Source organism: Bos grunniens, chromosome 22 (genome assembly GCF_055505025.1).
Source record: "Bos grunniens cultivar Pamir isolate PY7600 chromosome 22, Bosgru_T2T1.0, whole genome shotgun sequence".
Taxonomy (NCBI): domain Eukaryota; kingdom Metazoa; phylum Chordata; class Mammalia; order Artiodactyla; family Bovidae; genus Bos; species Bos grunniens.
Genome location: NC_141186.1, coordinates 42716430 through 42736772, shown reverse-complemented (window position 1 = coordinate 42736772; position 20343 = coordinate 42716430). Strand labels below are relative to the sequence as shown.

Below are 20343 nucleotides of genomic sequence, written 5' to 3'. Positions count from 1 at the left end.
CTGTAGCACAGAAAACAGGAAACAATTATAGCTTCATAATAGGTTATTCCACACCTCTTGCGCACATCAGAAAACCTGTTTGGGCTCTTTTACTTTTCATATGTAAAACTGGGTTGATAATTTAGGTTTACCCCTCACAGAATTACTTGTGTAAATCAAATGAGATCTATCATTCAATAAAGATTTATTGAGCATCTACTATGAAAAAGACTCAGTGTTAAAGCTTTCAAAGTGAACAGGACAGACATGCTCTCTGCTCTCTTGGAACTTACATACTAGGTTTCATGAAGGAGAAGGTCACATTGCTATGAAAGCCTATATAATCCTGAGTCATTGGGAGGAAGAGGATGATGAGTGAAGGTTTTCTTGTAGAAGTAACAGTGGAGCTCAATTAGGAAGAACAGCAGAGATTGACTGGGCAAGGAAGATAGGGGTGGAAGAGAGGAAAAAATATCATATAGAGAGGGAATACTCCATATAGAAGAGGCTATAGTAGATTAGATGAACTTAAAGGACTGACAGGAGACAGAAGGGGAAAAGGAGCAGGGGATATATCTGGCAAATAAGTCAGGGACGTGGGGCTGAAAGCCCCGTGAAAGATACAGGTCATCCTAAAATCAATAAGAAGCCACTCATCCATTCATTCATTTATTCAACACAAGATCTACTGAACGTTTACTATGTGCCAGGCACTGTTCTAGGTGAACAAAGTGGACTAAGTTTCTGTGTTGGTAGGTCTTAGTTTCTGGTGATGGTGAAAAAACCAATAAAAGAACATACTAAACAGCAAGTTCAAGGTGATAATTACTGTAGGAAAATGGACACCAGGGTAAAGGAGATTAAGAATGCAGAAGGGATACAAAGCACAGGTTGTAATTTAAGTATGGGTAAGCACGGGTCCTCACTGAGAAGATGACATTTTATTTGGCAAAGGCCTGAAGAAGGGGAGAGAGTGAGCCATGAGGCTACTTGGAAAAAGAAAGCCCTAGGCAGAGGGTATGGCTTGTGCACAAGTGCTAAGGTACTAGACTGTGGCTGAAAACAGCAAGGAGACCTATATGATGGAAGAGAGTGAACAAGGCAAAGGAACCGGAGATAAGATCAGAGTTAAGAGAACATCAGATACTACAGTGCCCTATAGATGTTTGGGTTTTACCCAGAGAGAGATGGGGCATTTTCAGCAGAAGAGTGCTTGATCTAAAAGTATCAGTCTGGCAGCTAAATTGACAATGGACTGTGGGGAGGCAAGTCAGAAACAGAGACTAATTAGAAGGCTACTGCAATACTCCAAGATAATGGAGGGTGGCAGCAGGGAAAGTAGCAAGAGGCAGTCAGACTCTAAAACTAATTTAAAGATAGAGCCAACAAGATTTTCTTGATGGTTAAATGAAAAGAAGGAAAAAATTAAGATGATTTAAGAGTTTTTGGTCTGAGCAACTGAAAGACAACTTGCTAACACCTGAGATGGGGCAATCTGCAGGAGGAGGAAGAAAAATTTCCAAGGTAAAGCTATCCATGTAGAAAGGTCAACTAAGCAATTGAATATACAAATCTGGAGTTTGGGACACAAGTCAGTGATAAGAATGCAAGCTGGTATACAGCAGAGATGAAATTTAAAGCCATCAGACTAGAGTCTGAAACTAAAGAAGTAAATGTAGTTTAGTCTCAAGAAGGTCCAAGACTAAGTCCAGAGGCATTGCCACATTAAGTTGGGTTGGAGAGAAGAGGAAGAACCATGAAAGGAGACAGAAGAAAGACCAGTGAAGTAGGAAAAAGAAAAACAAAAAAAATCCAGGAGTATGGGCATCCTGAAAGATGAGTGGAGAAAGTACTATATATATCAAGTAGAGGATGTCAATTTTTGTCAATGCTGCTGCTAAGTTGAACAAGATGAGAGCTGAGAACTGGCCACTGGATTCAAGAACAGAAAGAGCAGTAGAAGCCTTGACAAGAGCACTGTCAATAGAGTGGTAAAGTCAAAGCCACTGAAGGGTTTTAGAAAGAGGAAATCATAAGAAGTTTATTTCAAAGAATTACAAAAAGTTAGGGCAGGGGTAGGCTGAGGGGAACTTCATAAAGATGACCTCATCCACCAGAGCAGCTGAAACTTAGATCAACACACAGCTTTAGGGATGCCGATCCCGAGACACACACCATTTGATTAAGATATCGCAGGCAGAGAAAAGTATGGTTTCAAACATGAGCCTCAAATAGAAAGTCCCCAGGGAGACCATCCAAATGATAGATATTTACATGTAATAGAGTTTCTTTTCATATGGGCATCTCTGTATAACACATTCCAGCCTCAATAGCAACATGGGCTTATTTAACTGGCTAATGAACTACAAGTTTCAGTATCAAGGCCAACTGTTTACTATTAGAAATTATAAAGTAAATCGTTACAGATTCTTAGTATGAGAAGTTTAACAAAATTACTGAATTCCAACTATATATGATACACTAAGTTAGGGGTACAAAGTGGAGAAATACACAATCTGATAATCGCACCTTCCTTTATTTGATAATATATAGAGTTAAAAAAAAAAACTTTGACATATTCAGAGGTGCTCAAATATAATTCAGAATATTACTATTTAAAATTAAAATTTAAAAATACTGAATTTCATTATTAAAATTCCTTCATAGGTACTTAACACAGTAGGAAATACATATGAAGTGTCTAATGTCAAGTTGGCAAAAATAAAGGGGGTTTTTACTCTTAAAATAGGAATACAAAATGGTAATTGAACTTAATTTAGAATCCTTAACTTAAAGTCAATTCTTTATTCAAAGCATACCATTAAATTTAAATTTAACCATAACAACTTCACATAGGTCATTTTACAGAAGTGAAATAATTATAAGTTGCTATTATCAAAAATTCCAAATAATTAATCTTAAAGGCATTAGTACAGGGCAGACTATATAAAACTGCTTCATTTGTTACAGGGATGTACATGCTACAGAAAAGATTAATTTTTAATTGCAGGACATTGTACAAGAAATACATTAGAAGATTTTTCTTTCTTTGAATTAAAACTATCATCTTTCCATTTTTAAAAAGCAATTATAACACATTAAATTTGCTTTATGTCTTAAAAAAAACATAGATAAAAGTAGGCAAGGGGAGCTTGTCTTTAATCACTGAGCCTTTGTTAGAGGAGAAATCTTTCTCAGGGCCAACTGAGAAAGGTTACTAGAAGTGATTTGATTTTGTCAATAACATCATCACGGGCATAGATGCTAAAGGTATCACATGGATGTAGAGGCCAACAATAATAAATTAAAAAGAACTAAAATTGGTTTAGAGCAAAGTCATGTTCCTGAATATCAGATGTGTTCACTTTACAGTCAATAGTCTTAAAAGATGGTCCGTGTTTCCTGTTAATAAATAACCTATATTTTCAGACATGTTTCCATGGCTTATCTCAGTTCACCTTATTTATCAGTACAGATTTATGGAGAAATTAAAAAAAAATCTCTGCTATTAAAAAATGCAAACTATGAGGAAATCATGGTTTTAAAATGGTAATAAACTAATAACAATTATTTTAACAATGACTATCCCTCCTCTTTGAAGTTGTTTTTTATTTTATTCAGAAAGATACCATTTTAAAATAAATCATCTTCCAACTATAATTTCTATGACTTGATTTATGTCTTAGAAATCTAAAATATGCATGTAGTAGCTTGAAATAGTAGATAAAACAGAGTCTATAAAGGTTTAGAAAACAAGATTAAAAGGAGAAAATCAGATACCAAGACTGGGTCTTTTCATAGTTCATGGTACACAACAGGTATTCAATAAATGTTCTTAATAAAAGAAGAAGTAAATAATGAATGTAAAAAATAACTGATTACCTACATTGGTTAAAACATAATAGATAAATTTAGGACAAAGTTAATGAAAATATGGTTAATCATTTTGATAATTTATATTTCTTAAATCACATCAGGGTATGCAGAGCCTAATTTTGTGGCAGAGCACTGAATTTTAACCCTAGTTTGGCCAACAATTGGGGTTCTGATCATAAATTTAGGTGATCGCTCAGGGTTCCTTCTGCTTTAAACCACTATTCCTAATTCCCAGAACAGATAAGAATTGAAATCTATTCTGGGGTTTTTTGTTAAATCACATATTCATATCTTTACTTATTAGATATGAATATTTCTAAAGGTATATAAGTTGATATATTACTAAGTAAGCCTTATATAGTACTTCACATATATTTTCCCTCAAAAATTAATTCACTATAAGAACTCATGAGTTTATTTCAAAGTATAGCCTTAACAATCTGAGCTCTTGATGAGGAATCAACCTTAGTGTGTTTATCCATAAAAGACTTATTGTCAGGATTAAAAGAATTTAAAAAAATGAAATGCTCAGAAAGTCATTGGCACACTGCTGCTGCTGCTGCTAAGAAGCTTCAGTCGTGTCCGACTCTGTGCGACCCCATAGACGGCAGCCCACCAGGCTCCCCCGTCCCTGGGATTCTCCAGGCAAGAACACTGGAGTGGGTTGCCATTTCCTTCTCCAATGCATGAAAGTGAAAAGTGAAAGTGAAATCGCTCAGTCGTGTCCAACTCTTTGCAATCCCATGGACTGCAGCCTACCAGGCTCCTCTGTCCATGGGATTTTCCAGGCAAGAGTACTGGAGTGGGGTGCCATTGCCTTCTCCACATTGGCACACAGTAAGTGCTTAATAAACATCATTACTATTCTAATGAAATAATCTTATACATATTTTGTAATTTAGAAGGTTAAATAATCTTCTAAATCTTCTTTAAAATAGAAGTAAATTTCTAATAAACAATGAAGCAGAATCTCTTTTCAAAAGCCTGGTATAAAGTTACTCTTTAAATTAAAAAAAAATCTTATTACTATATATCAACAGATTCCAGTAAAAGCCAAACTTACACGTCTGTTTATGAGACTTAGAAGTTTCACTTTAAGCATCAAATGTTAAGCTTCAATGTTAAAAATCTTACTTACGGATTTGCTTATTCTCCTTTGGTAACTGTATTTTATTTGTTTGGCTGCTGCCTTCCAGTACAAACACAAAACTTTTAACTTCTTTATCAAATTCCTACAGAACAAAATTGAACACAGTGGTAATTGTGTGTTTTATTTGACTTTTATTATAAAATTGAAGTAGCAAGCCCATACAAAAAGCCCCACACTCAAATGACTTAAAAATAGGCCCAGGTCTTAATGATGCTGCTAAGACTAGCTGGGAATTGGAATACAGAAGCCACAATTAGCTACTTGGCAAATTCTCTTCTATATCAAGGCACTCTTCCACCAAATAATAAGTTTTCCAACGTCAGGGATTCCCAAGTTACTAATTTAGAGTTTCCAGAGTCCAGGTATCCTTCCCCTTCTATAATCAATGTATTTCTGTTTAATAGCACAGGCTGAACATCGCTCTCTGTTAACAGTACAATAAACCATCTAAATTATGCTGTATCTAGTCTGCAAGTTCCTTGGTTTCAAGCCATGGCTCATATAGATGCCTTATTTTACCAGTCTTCTAACGTGAAGTTCCATACATCATTTACTTAAAATCAGTACAAATTAAAGTGTTACAACTAAGGAAGGTTATCTAAAAAACAAACATAAACACACCTGGAAATGAAAAACTTATTATACATGAGAATCCAATTTCTATCAAAGTATTAATGGAAATGGTTATTATTATTATTTTTTAATCTTGGAGCAAATTTCCAGTCTTTAAATACAAAGACCCCTTTTTCACAGAGAAACCTTTCATAGATCCTCTTCCTTTTGGTACATGTTTTAAAAATACATTGTAACCAATGGTTGCTAAGGATTAAGTAACATTTAAATAAATCTGTATTATATTTATTACAATAACATTTCTCATGTATTTGCAATGAACATAGACTGTATTATTTATTTCATCTGCACACATGTTGGGCATACATTAAAACCTTTTAGCAGCTTATCAAAATCTTGAACATGACCATAAACCCTTGTGTAGTCCAGCCCCTGCCCAGTTTTTCTAACTTCATCTCTTGCCTCACACTCTCCTCCACTCTGCATCCTAGCCCCTAGCCTTCCAGCAGTTTCTAAAAAATTCTAAGTTCTCTCCAAAGCAAGGACTTTATACCTGCTTTTCTCATTGCCTGAAATGTTTCTCTCTCTACCAGCTCTATCTGGTGCCTAGCTAGCTATTATTTCCTCAGGGGACCCTTTCCTGACCTCTCTGCTCTATACCCTCACAGCACCAATTTACTTTCATTCATAGTAAAAGCTATAAAATTTTGAGCAAGTTACTTAACCTTATCATGCCTATAAGATAAGCATAAGTGTACTTTATGAAATACAAGGTTATTGTACAGACTATATAACATGTAATGTGCTCAATCCTATGGTTGGCAAACAGTAAGCACTCAATTAATAGTAGTTTAAAAAACTATCCATAGAACAAAGTCTCTAGAAAGACATTTTTCTCTTAACTGTACAAGAGAGAGGAGAAAGAGAAAAAGACAGGGAAGGATATGGATTTTTAGGTCTGGTGGCCAAGAGGCTGAGGTAGTTCCTACCTGATGTTATTGGTTTTCCCTGTGAAATGGGGGGTGAAGTCTTCTGGTAAATGAGTGAGGAGGGCCTGTCTTGGGGGTGGGTTGGGGGTGGGGGTAAGGAGTTTATGGCTGGAAACCTGAAAGATACTAAAGAATCATTTTAGAGACCAGGAGAACAAGATTAGGTTCTTGGACTGTTCATACTTAATTCACAGCATTATCAACCTGAAAGACTATAGATATTTTCTCCAAAGGTATTGTGAAGCCCACATACAGACACAGGAGAGATATGATTAGGAATTCAGGAACAGTTGGCATTTGCTAGGCAGGCATGATGAAAGGAAAAGGAGCAGGGCATTCAAGGTCTTGACTGGGAAGTGACTGAAATTTTGGACCATGGATTCTGGGCTGGAGAGAAAAAGAAAGTGAAGACAGACTAAGTGAGTGATTAAGTAGGTAAGTAAGTAAATCAATCTAAACACTGAGAAAAAAGTAGAATGGTCAATGGCCTAATAGTCACAATTAGGTTGAAGAACAAATAGAGTGGGAGTAACTAGGCAAGCAACATTAAGAATCGAAGACTAGACTCAAGGTCTCAGGAATTTCAGAGGCCATGCAGTTTCAGTGATAAAGTACAAAGTGTGACAGAGGGAAACAGTGCTGAAGTAGAGTGGAGAGGTCATTAGAGAGGAAGAAATCAAGAAAATGAGAAGCCCAGGGTTTGAAGATTTTCCTCACAGATACTGAAGTCGCCTAAAACAATAGAAGGACTTGACATGTAGAGAAGGGTTATGAGCTGTGTGCCAAAGTCTTCAATGAGGAGGGGTATCTCAAAGGGCTGTAGCCAGTATCATGAAAGGGTTTTGAAGTGAATGAACAGGTAAACCAGTTCTGAGACCTTACCAAGTCCTTTTTGTTATAACCTTTAGTCTCATTTCTTTCCTGGATTTAGCTGGCTTTAATTTCTAACACTTACTTTCCAAATCACAGATGGACTGCCGAGGATCTTCCATTTTGCTCCAGGATTTTTACCCTGGGCACTAAAGATTTCAACAAATGCACCTCCCTAGGGTGAAAAAAAATTTTTTTTAAATTACAGTGAAAGACAATGCTAAGAAGGAGGAAATATTATCTACCACATAGTCTATAACCACTGTTCTGGCAATTTGTCAGTAAAGTAGATCTGAGAGGAAACATTATCCTTGTTATTATTCCTTTGTATCTTGGGTGTATCTAAGCAACAACTGTTCTAATTCAAGTCATCTCAAGTTAATAGTTTAAATTTTTTTTTGAAAGCAAACATTAAATAAATTTCAAGCTATACAAACTTTACAATCTCTCAGTATAAGATTCATTTACTTCATGTATATAGTTCATGCTCACAAAATATTTTATTCAACACACACTAAAGAGTCAAAACTCAACTCTCAGGCAAGGCTAATCAAACTGGATAATTATCTCTGGCTACAAGCTTTCTAGTCACACTAACCTGAGTTCCAATACCAGTTCTTCCATTTATTAACTGACCTTGGAGATACTTAACCTCTTGATTCTCCTTCTGTAAAATGGGTTGTCAGATTACACAGGACAGTAAACATAAACCATCACATTCAGTACCTTGCATAGAGCTCATTAGTACCAATAATGATTATTCAAAAAAAGGGCAAATTGAACAGTACTGGGTCAATTAAAAAAAGCTTGAACTTGGAGAGGGAGTGATTCTTATTTTAAGAATTCCTATAAGATTTTTTTTATATATTTAACACAACTTGGTGATCTACAAAATATGTACAAAAAAAGAGAATTATTTCTATAGACATGCTAAATGTTCTCTACTGTGATCCTGAGAACATGGAGGGACATGCTCACATAAAATCACGAAGCACATTACTGAATGTCCATAAGCTTTAATTATAAAAGAGAGGCATTATAGATGAATGTCTCTAAGGAAGAGTTTACTGAAAGAAACTGAAAACCTGAGAGTAAATATGATTTATTTTATGGCCTGTTAATTTATAAGCAGCGCATAAGCAACTGTCTGATTTTCATAGAGTCCAGCTTTTAATTTTCCTCAATAATACAAAGATATTTTTGCTTCTGTGTTTTAACATATAATCACTTGAAGCTGAGACATTTTATGTCTTCCTGAGGGAGTGTTATGTGCAAACCGAGAAAAAGAATTACTATAGCTTCTGATGTCAGGGTGTATTTCACTATGAATTTTAAATGTGAGGAAGTTTTTTTTAAGAGAAAAATCCATACACCTGAAGAGACAGAAAAATATACCTCCCCCATGCCCATTCCTTTCTGCTATCGCCTGTTTCCCACAGTAGACACATGTTTTTATATAATAATATATATTTTACCTATATTAAGTGAAAGAAACTCTCTAAAATTGTTCTAACACATTTAATGACATCAAATGTAATAGAAGAGAACTGCGGAATACTCTGAGGAGACTCCTAAGAAGGCAGGTAGTATATGGTGAAAAGCAAACAAAGAAGCGTGGGGACTTCCTTGACGGTCCAGGAGTCTCCGCTTCCAACGCAGGGGGCACCAGTTCCACCTCAGGTTGGGAAACTAAGCTGTCCCGCGGCAACTACTGAGCCCGCGCACTAGAGAGCCTGGACACTACGAAAATCAGACATTTGCTTATGCGCTGCTTATAAATTAACAGGCCATAAAATAAATCATATTTATTCTCAGGTTTTCAGTTGCTTTCAGTAAACTCTTCCTTAGAGACATTCATCTATAATGCCTCTCTTTTATAATTAAAGCTTATGGACATTCAGTAATGTGCTTCGTGATTTTATGTGAGCATGTCCCTCCATGTTCTCAGGATCACAGTAGAGAACATTTAGCATGTCTATAGAAATAATTCTTTTTTGTACATATAGATCTCCAAATTGTATTAAATATATAAAAAAATCTTATAGGAATTCTTAAAGTAAGAATCACTCCCTCTCCAAGTTCAAGCTTTTTTAATTGACCCAGTACTATTCAATTTGCCCTTTTTTTGAATAATCATTATTGGTACTAATGAGCTCTGTGTTCACCCAGCGCAGCCAAAACATAAAAGCAACAAAGAGGTGACCAGTAGAGGACTGTTCCAGCACAGGGACAAATTTGTTCGTAACAGCAGTACTAAGATGGCAGACACATGGAGAATGTAGGAGGGCAGGAGACTGGAGTCAAGGAAGAGCAGGGAGATGCCCAGTGAGTTGAGGAAAGCTGGAGAGCTTTGGAAACTATTCAGGGTAGGCACGGTGACCGCAGCAGCAGTTTCCCTCAGTGTGTTATCTGGACCACCTGCATCTAAATCAACTGCGGAAAGGTTCTATGAAGGTAAATTAACTATTCCATTGACAGAGATTCTCATTCACTCTATTTGAGGGTGAGGATCAGGAAGCTGGTATTTTTACACGTACTCCAAATAATCTTAATGTACCGCATGTTTGAGAAATGACTAACCTCCAGTTTGGGGCGGGGGGCGGTGGCAGAAAATAGCACATGGCCAAAGTGCTTATGCTCTTTCTGGGCTTAACCCATTCATGCATTCACTTATTTACTGTCTTCTAAATAGCGTCCGAGTTACAAGAGTGCCTCAAAATTGGTAAAACTCAAGATTGATGGGTCCTGTCCTCAAGTTTCTGGTCCAGGAGGTCTGGTTGAGGGTTTAAGACTGCATTTCAGTCACAAACACAGGCATCCCTACACCTTGAGAAGCAGGGAACTGTTGAGTGAACAAAAATCAAATCATATCCCCAAACGTCAGTTGCTTCTTTTTTTTTTTTTTGGTGGGGGACGAGGGTCAAGAGAACTTACCCAGTAATTCCTTCTTACCCCTAAAAAGACAGTATTATCTGGGGATGTGGGGTAGGGAGTGGGGTGGCTGAGAGTTGTCAACAGAACGTGAGCTACCTCACCCGAGAGGAGAAACTAGACAGGATGGACAGCGTTTCGGGTTACCTGGTACTCATTTTTGAACATTCCTGCAGGGGGCCCAGGGCTTGAGGGGCACGGAGTTCAGGGCTTCCAGAAAAATAGCTTGACACAAACGGCTGGAAGTCGGCGGGAGGGCGTGAAGCTCGGGGCCCGACGGCCAAGGAAGGGCTTCGTGCTCCGTCGCTACTCCCAGGGTCTTCTCAGCCCTTAGTCAGCTCCACCTCAGACCCGCGACCCGAACCATCACGGCCCAGCCTCCAGGGTGCCCGGGTCTGTGAGGGGACTGCTGCCTGGGGGAGCTCCCGGCGGCAGCCCGGGATGAAGTGTGTGCGTAATCTATGTGACTGGACGCACAAACGCCGAGGCTCGGACAACCGCCCGCCCGCTAGCCCGGGAAAGGCGGGCGCGTTCCCGCCGCCGTCCCGCCCCCGAATCCTCTCGGAAAAGGGAGGGGGCGAGAAGGACAGACCTTCCGACCGCGCCCATTGGTTCCTAGTAGGCGCCAGCGCACGGCGCTGTCTGAGCGTCACGCCGAGGGACACGTGAGACTACGCAATGACGTAGGCGTTGCCCAGGCAACCTTTCCCGCGGAAAGGGTGGAACGTCCAACCTGACGACCCTCACTCTGGTCAGGTAGTGACTTGTGTCTGTAAAGATAAGTGAAAACTTAACCTGGCTTAATAACTACCACAAATGCTTGGCTTTTCTAGAAAACATATCACATCGACTTGGTCTCTCGTCGTTGTGAACACTGACTAGTGATAGCTTGCTGAAGTAGAGTCATGGACTCACGGAACCAGGTTTCTAAACGTGGCTTCAGTCAGTTCTAGGGTCGCCAGACCCTTTCATTGCTTCAAAAGGTCCAAGGAGGTAAGAGTATTTACTCAAGGTCACTGCACGCTTCAAAAAGCCAAGGATTTTTTGCTCCAGATAATAAAGACGTCAGGCGGGCGCTGGCTTAAATTTGGTTCTGACTTGGAAATACTCTTAAAGTGTAAGCTTAAGAAAAACTATCTTCTCGCTCTCTCCTTTTTTAAATAGCTTGTTTATTTATTTGGCTGTGTCAGGTCTTAGTAGCAGCACAGGGGATCGTCCTTGCCCTGCTCACGCTCCAGTAGTTGTGACCGGAAGGCTCCTAGTTGCAGTGCTTGGGTTTAGTTGCTCTAGGCCTGTGGGATCTTAGTTTCCCAGGAGACCAAGGGGTAAAGAATATGTCTGCCAATGCAGTAAATGGAAGAGGCATAGGTTCGATTCCTGGGTTGGGAAGATCCCCTGGAGTAGGAAACAGCAACGTACCCCAGTAGTCTTGCCTGGAAAATTCCATGGCCAGAGGATCCTGGAAGGCTACATGGGGGTCACAAAAGATTTGGACAGTTCTGAGCACACAGCATACACGTGGGGTCTTAGTTTCCCCAGGAGGAATTGAGTCTGTGACTCCTGTTTTGCAAGGTGGCTTAACCACTGAATCATCAGGAGAGTCCCCAATGTCAGTATTAACGTCAGCTCAGTTCAGTTCACTCTCTCAGTCGTGTCCGACTCTTTGGGACCCCATGGAATGCAGCACACCAGGCCTCCCTGTCCATCGCCAATTCCTGGAGTTTACTCAAACTCATGTCCATTGAGTAGGTGATGCCATCCAACCATCTCATCCTCTGGCTTCCCCTTCTCCTCCTGCCCAACATCAGGGGCTTTTCCCATGAGTCAGTTCTTCACATCAGATGTCCAAAGTATTGGCATTTAAGCTTTAGCATCAGTCCTTCCAATGAATATTCAGGACTGACTTCCTTTAGGATGAACTGGTTGTAGCTCCTTGCAGTCCAAGGGACTCTCAAGAGTCTTCTCCAACACTGCAGTTCAAAAGAATCAATTCTTTGGAACTCAGCTTTCTTTATAGTGCAACTCTCACATCCATACATAACCACGGAAAAACCATAGCTTTGACTAGATGGACCTTTGTTGGCAATGTCTCTGCTTTTGAATATGCTGTCTAGGTTGGTCATAGTTCTTCTTCCAAGGAGCAAGAGTTATTTAATTTCATGGCTGCAGTCACCATCTGCAGTGATTTTGAAGCCCCCCAAAATAAAGTCTCTCACTGTTTTCACTGTTTCCCTATCTATTTGCCATGAAGTGATGGCACCAGGTGCCATGATCTTAGTTTTCTGAATGTTGAGTTTTAAACCAACGTTTTCACTCTTTCACTTTCATCAAGAGGTTCTTTAGTTCTTCACTTTCTGCCATAAGGGTGGTATCATCTGCATATCTGAGGTTATTGATATTTCTCCTGGCAATCTTGCCAGCTTGTGCCTCATCCAGCCCAACGTTTCTCATGATGTACTCTGCATATAACTTACATAAGCAAGGTGATAATATACAGTCTTGACCTACTCCTTTCCCAATTTGGACCAGTCTGTTGTTCCCTGTCCAGCTCTAACTGTTGCTTCCTGACATGCATACCGGTTTCTCAAAGGCAGGTCACGTGGTTGGGTATTCCCATCTCTTTAAGAATTTGCCAGAGTTTGTTGTGGTTCACACAGTCAAAGGCTTTGGCATAGACAATAAAGCAGAACTAGATGTTTTTCTGAAACTCTCTTTCTTTTTCAATGATCTGATGGATGCTGGCAATTTGATCTCTGGTTCCTCTATCTTTTCTAAAACCAGCTTGAACATCTGGAAGTTCACAATTCATGTATTGTTGAAGCCTGGCTTGGAGAATCTTGAGCATTACTTTACTAGCATGTGCGATGAGTGCAATTATGCAGTAGTATGAGCATTCTTTGGCATTGCCTTTTTTAAGGATTGAAATGAAAACTGACCTTTTCTAGTCCTGTGGCCACTGCTGAGTTTTCCAAATTTCCTGGCATATTGAGTGCAGCACTTTCATAGCATTATCTTTTAGAATTTGAAATAGCTCAACTGGAATTCCATCACGTCCACTAGCTTTGTTTGTAGTGATGCTTTCTAAGGCCCACTTGACTTCACATTCCAGGATGACTGGCTCTAGGTGACTGATCACACCATCGTGATTATCTGGGTAGTGAAGATCTTTTTTGTATAGTTCTTCTGTGTATTCTTGCCACCTCTTCTTAATATCTTCTGCTTCTGTTACATCTGTATCATTTGTGTCCTTTATTGTGCCCATCTTTGCATGAAATGTTCCCTTGGTATCTCTAATTTTCTTAAAGAGATCTCTAGTCTTTCTCATTCTATTATGTTCCTCTATTTCTTTGCATTTGTCTCTGAGGAAGGCTTTCTTATCTCTCCTTGCTATTCTTTGGAACTCTGCATTCAAATGGGTATATCTTTCCTTTTCTCCTTTGCCTTTCACTTCTTTTCTATTCACAGCTATTTGTAAGGCCTCCTCAGATGACCATTTTGCCTTTTTGAATTTCTTTTCCTTGGGGACGGTCTTGATCCTTGCCTCCTGTAAATGTCACAGACCTCCCTTCATAGTTCTTCAGGCACTCTATCAGATTTAATACCTTGAATCTATTTCTCACTTCCACTGTATAATCGTAAGGGATTTGATTTAGGTCATACCTGAATGGTCTAGTGGTTTTCCCTACTTTCTTCAATTTAAGTCTGAATTTGGTTTCTTTGATTAAGTCCTACTAATCCTACAGAGTTTACATCAAGGGTCTCTTTCTAAGGTACTCTTCTGATATTCCTGAATTGATCAGATCCCCGTATTTACATGCTCTCATAGCATCTTAGCTCTTAGCATTATTGAAATCGTTGTTGAAATTTTATATGTGTTTGTAATATTGGCCATCTCTAATGGACTGTAGATTTCAAGAGACCAGGTACCATGTCTGTTTTCATTTGCTTGTTTTTTGCTTTTTTACCCTTGAATCCCTCCCTAGTGCTTGGTATACTACTCCAACCATGTACTTGGTATAACAAAATAGTAATTGAATGAATGACTGAATGAAAATGAGAGGAAACGAAAGGCGAATATACTCTTAAAAGACAGCCGTAGTTTTCATGTTGAGAAAACATGAAGAAAGCAATTGAAAACATATTTAGTTAATAACATAATTAATAATCTTAATTAGATTTGCTTTGTGCTCAGTCATGTCCAACCAGGTGGTCCAACTGCCCACCTGGGATGCAGTCCTCCAGGCTCCTCTGTCCATGGCATTTGCAAGGCAAGAGTACCGGAGTGGGCTTGAATTTGCTACTCCAGGGCATTTTTCCCCACTCAGGGATTGAATCTGCTTCTCTTGCATCTCCTTGATTCTCATGCATTAGCAGGCAGATTCTTTACCACTAGAGCCACCTGGGAAGCCCAACCTCAGTGTATTGATAGAGAAACTAGTTACAGAATTGAAGAGATTAACCACAGTGTATCAATGTCTTATTACTCAGATATTTTTAAGATCACCTATTTATTAAGTTTAATGCTGGAAAAAAACAGTAAAATTTGCTTCAATCTCCTTATTTTCTCGAGACAAAGGATTGTCCACGGCCCAGCTGTCCAGGGTTTAGATCATCTCCTAATCCTCTTAAGTCATAACAAGTTCAGGAGACTTAGAGTTGGATTTTTGTTGTCAAGTGTGCTGTACGGCCTGTCCAGGCATTGGACAACTCAGAAGGCCACCCAACTTAGATCAAAATTATTTTCTCTATGGTGAGAACTAACCTTAATCCTGACATTGGTGGCTATAAAGCAAATATAAGCATGTACCCTACTTTAACAATATGAACTCAAAACCACAGATAGGAAGAGATTTAATTTTATAATATCAAATGCTTTTGTTTGATTTGGATGAATGCAAGCTGTGACTAAAAACTTGGATTTGGCTATGACTTCAAGAATGGCTACTAGAATTAAGCACCACCCACCCACCCACTGCCACCCTCAAACCCTGAAAAAAAGCCCAGCCTGCTAAAAGCATTTTGCTTCAGCCAAGTTATTTATGTACATTATAAATGGCAGTGAAACTGTTTCTCTAATTGCTACAATTTTTAAAGAAGCTGGTAATTAGTAATTACATTAAATCACCTAACTTAATTTGACAACATTAAGAATTAGTCACTTTACAGGCTTTAAAGTGCTTGACTTTGTTCTACAAAGAAAGTAATTTGGTAGTGTATTAATATTATTAAAGTATATTGGATGATATTTAAAAGGGAATAGACTAGAAGCGGTTTTCAAGGGTGGCAGAGTCTTTGTATGTCAATGTAGTCATTCAAGTTAGATCATATGGTTATTAATTTGACAAGAGGTGGTATTCTTTTGAACTAAGAAAGTGTAGTATTTGCCACAGTATATTTGAAGTTTATATTTTGGTTGCAGTTCACAATCAAATTATTTGGTGTAATAGGAAGGAAAAAAGATACTGGTTTGATGATCAGAATTTTTTTTGCTATGCAGTAATTAGAAATTTTTAATACTTGGGGAGTTATTTTATTCCACATTATGAACTACCTTTATGAATGATATTAATGTCAAGTTGCTAGAATAATTTAAAAATTGTGACTGTTGTGTAGTTTCAAGCAAGTTGAAAAAAATTAATGCTATCTGAGTCATAGTCATGTGTTTCATTTTTGATTTGAGAATGGTGAATCTTTTTTTAGGAAGGTGCAGTGTGGGGAAAGTTTTTGAGGACTGTAAGTTTTCTCCAAAAATGTTTTTCTTTTTTTTTTTTTTCTTTCTGATCTGTGCAACTCCACAGTGACTGTTTCCTGCCTGTACCTTTAGATAACCAAAATCCATGCATAAACTTGAAATTTCCAAAATGAGTTACTACCTGGAGGTTTTCTCAGGGGAAAAAGAAAAAACTTTTCCAGTAGTTGAACATTTCCCTATGTATTACCTATAAATACTTTCCTAGATAAATCAGTTTTAAATAACAAGCACAAGTTTAGAAAAATGAACATATTTGTAAAATACATCTTTGAAAAGATAAATGAAGAGAGGTGATATTTAATGCCAGTTTGTTTTTAAATAACCTAAATGCTCTTATTTGGTCATAAAAGTTAAATTAGATCTAAGTAGTAAGTTTTTCTATCCCTAATCTAAATAGCCAGCTAGTGTTGACTTGTGATAAGAGGGCTATAGAAACCTGGATAGCCACATAAAAAAGAATGAAGATGGAGCCTTATTTCATTGTATATAAAAAATTAACTCAAAATGGACCTAAACATGAAACTAGAAGAGAAAACATAGGAGAAAGATTCATGAAATTTGATTTGACAATGATTTCTTGGATATGACACTAAAATCACAGGCAACAACAAAAACAACAGAATATAAATTTCCTTCTCCAATGCATGAAAGTGAAAAGTGAAAGGGAAGTCGCTCAGTCGTGTCTGACTCTTAGCGACCCCATTGACTGCAGCCTACCAGGCTCCTCCATCCATGGGATTTTCCAGGCAAGAGTACTGGAGTGGGTTGCCATTGCCTTCTCTGATAATATAAATTAAGCTACATCAAAAACTTAAAACTTCTGTGCATCAAAGGACATGTTCAACGGCATTAAAAGGCAACCTATGGAATGGGATAACATATTTGGAAATCATATATCTGTAATGTATATATTCGGAATATACAAGGAACTTATACAACAATAACAAAAAACACCTGGTTCAAAATTGGCAAAGATCTAAATAGACATTTATCTAAAAATGATATACAAATGGCCAATAAAGCACATGAAAATCAATATCACTAACCATTAGGGAAATGCAGATCAAAATCTCAGTGAACTATCACCTCACATACATTAGGATGGCTAGTATTGAAAACATGGAAAGGTGTTGGTGAGAATGTGGAGAATTTGGAACACTTGTGCACTGTTGGTGGCAATGTAAAATGATGCAGCAGCTATGGAAAACAATATGGCAGTTTCTAAAAAATTTTTTTAAATAGAATTATCATATGACCCAGCAATTCTACTTCTGGGTATATATCAAAGAATTGAAAGCAGGGTCTCAAAAAAATATGTGTACACCCATGCTCTTAGCAGCATTATTTACAATAGTCAAAAGGTGGAAGTAACTCAGTTGTCCATGGATAGATGAATGGATAAACAAAATGTAGCATATGGAAACAACGGAAAATTGTTCAGTCTTAAAAAGGAAGGAAATTCTGACACGTGCCACAACCTGAATGAACCTTGGGGATGTTATGCTAAGTGAAATAAGTCATAAAATTCAACTATTGTGTGATTTCACTTATATGTGGAATTAAGAGCAGTCAAAAATCAGAATTGAAAGGTGGAATGGTGATTGCCAGGGAATGTGTGAGGGAGGGAGAAATTGGAAGTTATTTAGTGGATATAGTTTCAGTTTTGTAAAATGAAAAATTTCTGGACATTTGTTGCACAACAATCAACCAAGTATATGTGAAAATGCTTAATATTACTGAACTTTACTCTTTAAAATATTTAAGCTGCCAAATTTCATTATGTGCTTTTTTTAAAACCACAATTAAAAGAAAAACTTGTTTTGTGAGGAGAAAGTGAAAAGTGAAAGTCTCTCAGTCATGTCTAGTAGAAAAAGTCTTAATTGGTAGTTCCCATCTATGTATTTTTATTTTTTTTTTGAAGTCAGATGTCCACAGGTGATACAATCAGCTGTTGTACAGTTGCTAAGTTGTGTCTGATTCTTTGTGACTGCATGGACTGCAGCATGCCAGGATCCTCTGTCCTCCACTATCTCCTGGAGTTTGCTCAGATTCATGTCTATTCATGTGCTGTCTCATCATCTCATGCTCTGCCACCCCCTTCTCCTTTTGCCTTCGACCTTTCCCAGCGCTGGGATCTTTCACAGTGAGTCAGCTCTTTGCATCAGGTGGCCAAAGTATTGGAGTGTCAACTTCAGCAACATTCCTTCCAATGAATATTCAGGGTTGATTTCCTTTAGGGTTGACTGGTTTGACACCCTTGAAAACTTCTTTAGAAACCGCTTGAAAAACACTGGTATAGAATAAGAGTGTGTGTGGTGTGTGTGTGTGTGTGTGTGTTTAGCTGAACTTTTAAAATTTTCATAATGTAATGGCATATATCTCCTGAGAATAAGGATAATCTCCTACATATCATTATATACCATAATATGACATCTATACTTCACTTCAATATCATCATCACAGTCAAATAATTTAATTATGAGTCAGCTGAGGGTAGGGCATGGAGAAGGCAATGGCACCCCACTACAGTACTCTTGCCGGGAAAATCCCATGGACGGAGGAGCCTGGTGAGCTGCAGTCCACGGGGTTGCTAAGAGTCAGACCCGACTGAGTGACTTCACTTTCACTTCTCACTTTCATGCATTGGAGAAAGAAATGGCAACCCACTCCAGTGTTCTTGCCTGGAGAATCCCAGAGACGGGGGAGCCTGGTGGGCTGCCATCTATGGGGTCACACAGAATCGGACTCGACTGAAATGACTTAGCAGCAGCAGTAGCAGAGGGTAGAGCAAAGAGGGGGTGGTATAGGGTTATAGGGTGTTAACAGGGCTATAAGAGAGCATACTTTCTAAAGGGATGATGTAGAGGGAAGAAATGTTTGTCATTTTTAGTATATTCATTTTAACTCTTGGTTTTAAAAAAGCATTCTTCCCCAGTATTTTTGTTTTCATTGACATATAGGGCTTCATAAGTGGCGCTAGTGGTAAAGAATCCATCTGCCCGTGTAGGAGATGCAGGAGACTACAGTTTGATCCCTGGTTCGGGAGGATCCCCTGGAGTAGGAAATAGCAACCCAGTGGACCGAGGAACCTGGCAGGTTACAGTCCATGGAGCTGCAAAGAGTCAGACAGGACTGAGCGACTGAGCACATGCACACGTTTGACATGTAACATTCATTAAAGTATCATTTCCCCCATGGTTTCTACCTCAGTTCAGATAAAAATAATTTCCTACCTGTGATACCTCCCTTCATCCCTCATTCTATAGTTACAGTAATCCTTCTAATATATGAATATGGTCTTGTTCCTCCACTGTTTAATACCCTTCAGTGATTTCTAGTTGCTGCTAGGACAAAGGCTTGGGTTACAAGGTCCTGCTTGGTGGTTGACTGGATGTAAGAAATAAGGGAAATGGAGGATTCAAAGATCACATCACAGTTTATTGCTCAGATAACTGGTGGGGGTTGTTCAAGTGGAAGAGCATGTTATGAATTAAATTTGGCTGGATTATATTTGGGTTTCCTATGAGACATACAATTGGAGCTATTGACTAGAGAGTTGAATGTGTGATTCTAGACCCCAGGATGGAAATTTGGGTTAGAAATATAGAATTAAGAGTTATGAAAATATAAATGGTAAGTAAAGACTCAGAGATATTTGAGGAGAAAACCTGGAGAGACTGCAAAAAATAAGAGGTAAAGGTTTGGGCAGAAATGACATATAAGAGATGAGTAAAGGATCAAAAGGAAGTAGTCAAAAAAGTAGAAGAAAGACTCCCTGAATTTGCTGAGGCTCACACCAGTGGTGTAAAACTGTCTCTCAGTAAACAGGGATAGGCCATCAAATGTCTCTTCTTCTAAGATGTCAAATAAGGTAAGTCTTGCAAAGTAACACGAAGATCAACAGTGACCTCTGCAAGATTTCTTTTGTAGAGCCATTCACCTAGAAGCCACATTCTAGTAGATTAAGAAGTGATTGGTAAGTGAGGAAGGGCTGATAGCAAATGAAGACAACAGTTAAAGAAATTTGATAGTGAAAGGGAATAAAGGAACTACAAGAGCTACAGTGTTAGGCATTTTATAGAGAATTTTTACAATTTGTTCCCAATGGGAGATGCATGGATTTTGAAGACAGAGACAAAAGGAAGAATAATCACAGTGAGGTGCCTGAAATGGTAGAAGTGATGAGACTTAGAGCACAGAGCAAAGGATTATGGCTAGACAGG

General features: G+C 38.4%; 1 protein-coding gene across 50 annotated transcripts in view; it reads right to left on the bottom strand.

Annotated features, from left to right (window-relative positions):
- Positions 1-11048, bottom strand: part of CFAP20DC (CFAP20 domain containing) — a 266072-nt gene extending 255024 nt beyond the window's left edge. For 25 of the 50 annotated variants that reach the window (XM_086367122.1, XM_086367120.1, XM_086367117.1 and 22 more), the window contains exons 1-3: positions 10516-11048; positions 7523-7612; positions 4994-5087 (exon numbers count right to left, since the gene is read on the bottom strand). In XM_086367122.1, coding sequence (XP_086223248.1) covers positions 4994-5087; positions 7523-7612; positions 10516-10536 — 205 coding nt within the window. In that variant the 5' untranslated portion in view covers positions 10537-11048. The remainder of the gene's footprint in view (positions 1-4993; positions 5088-7522; positions 7613-10515) is intronic. The other 25 variants (XM_086367133.1, XM_086367132.1, XM_086367157.1 and 22 more) reach the window with 9 other exon arrangements.
- Between the last annotated feature and the right edge of the window lie 9295 nt (positions 11049-20343).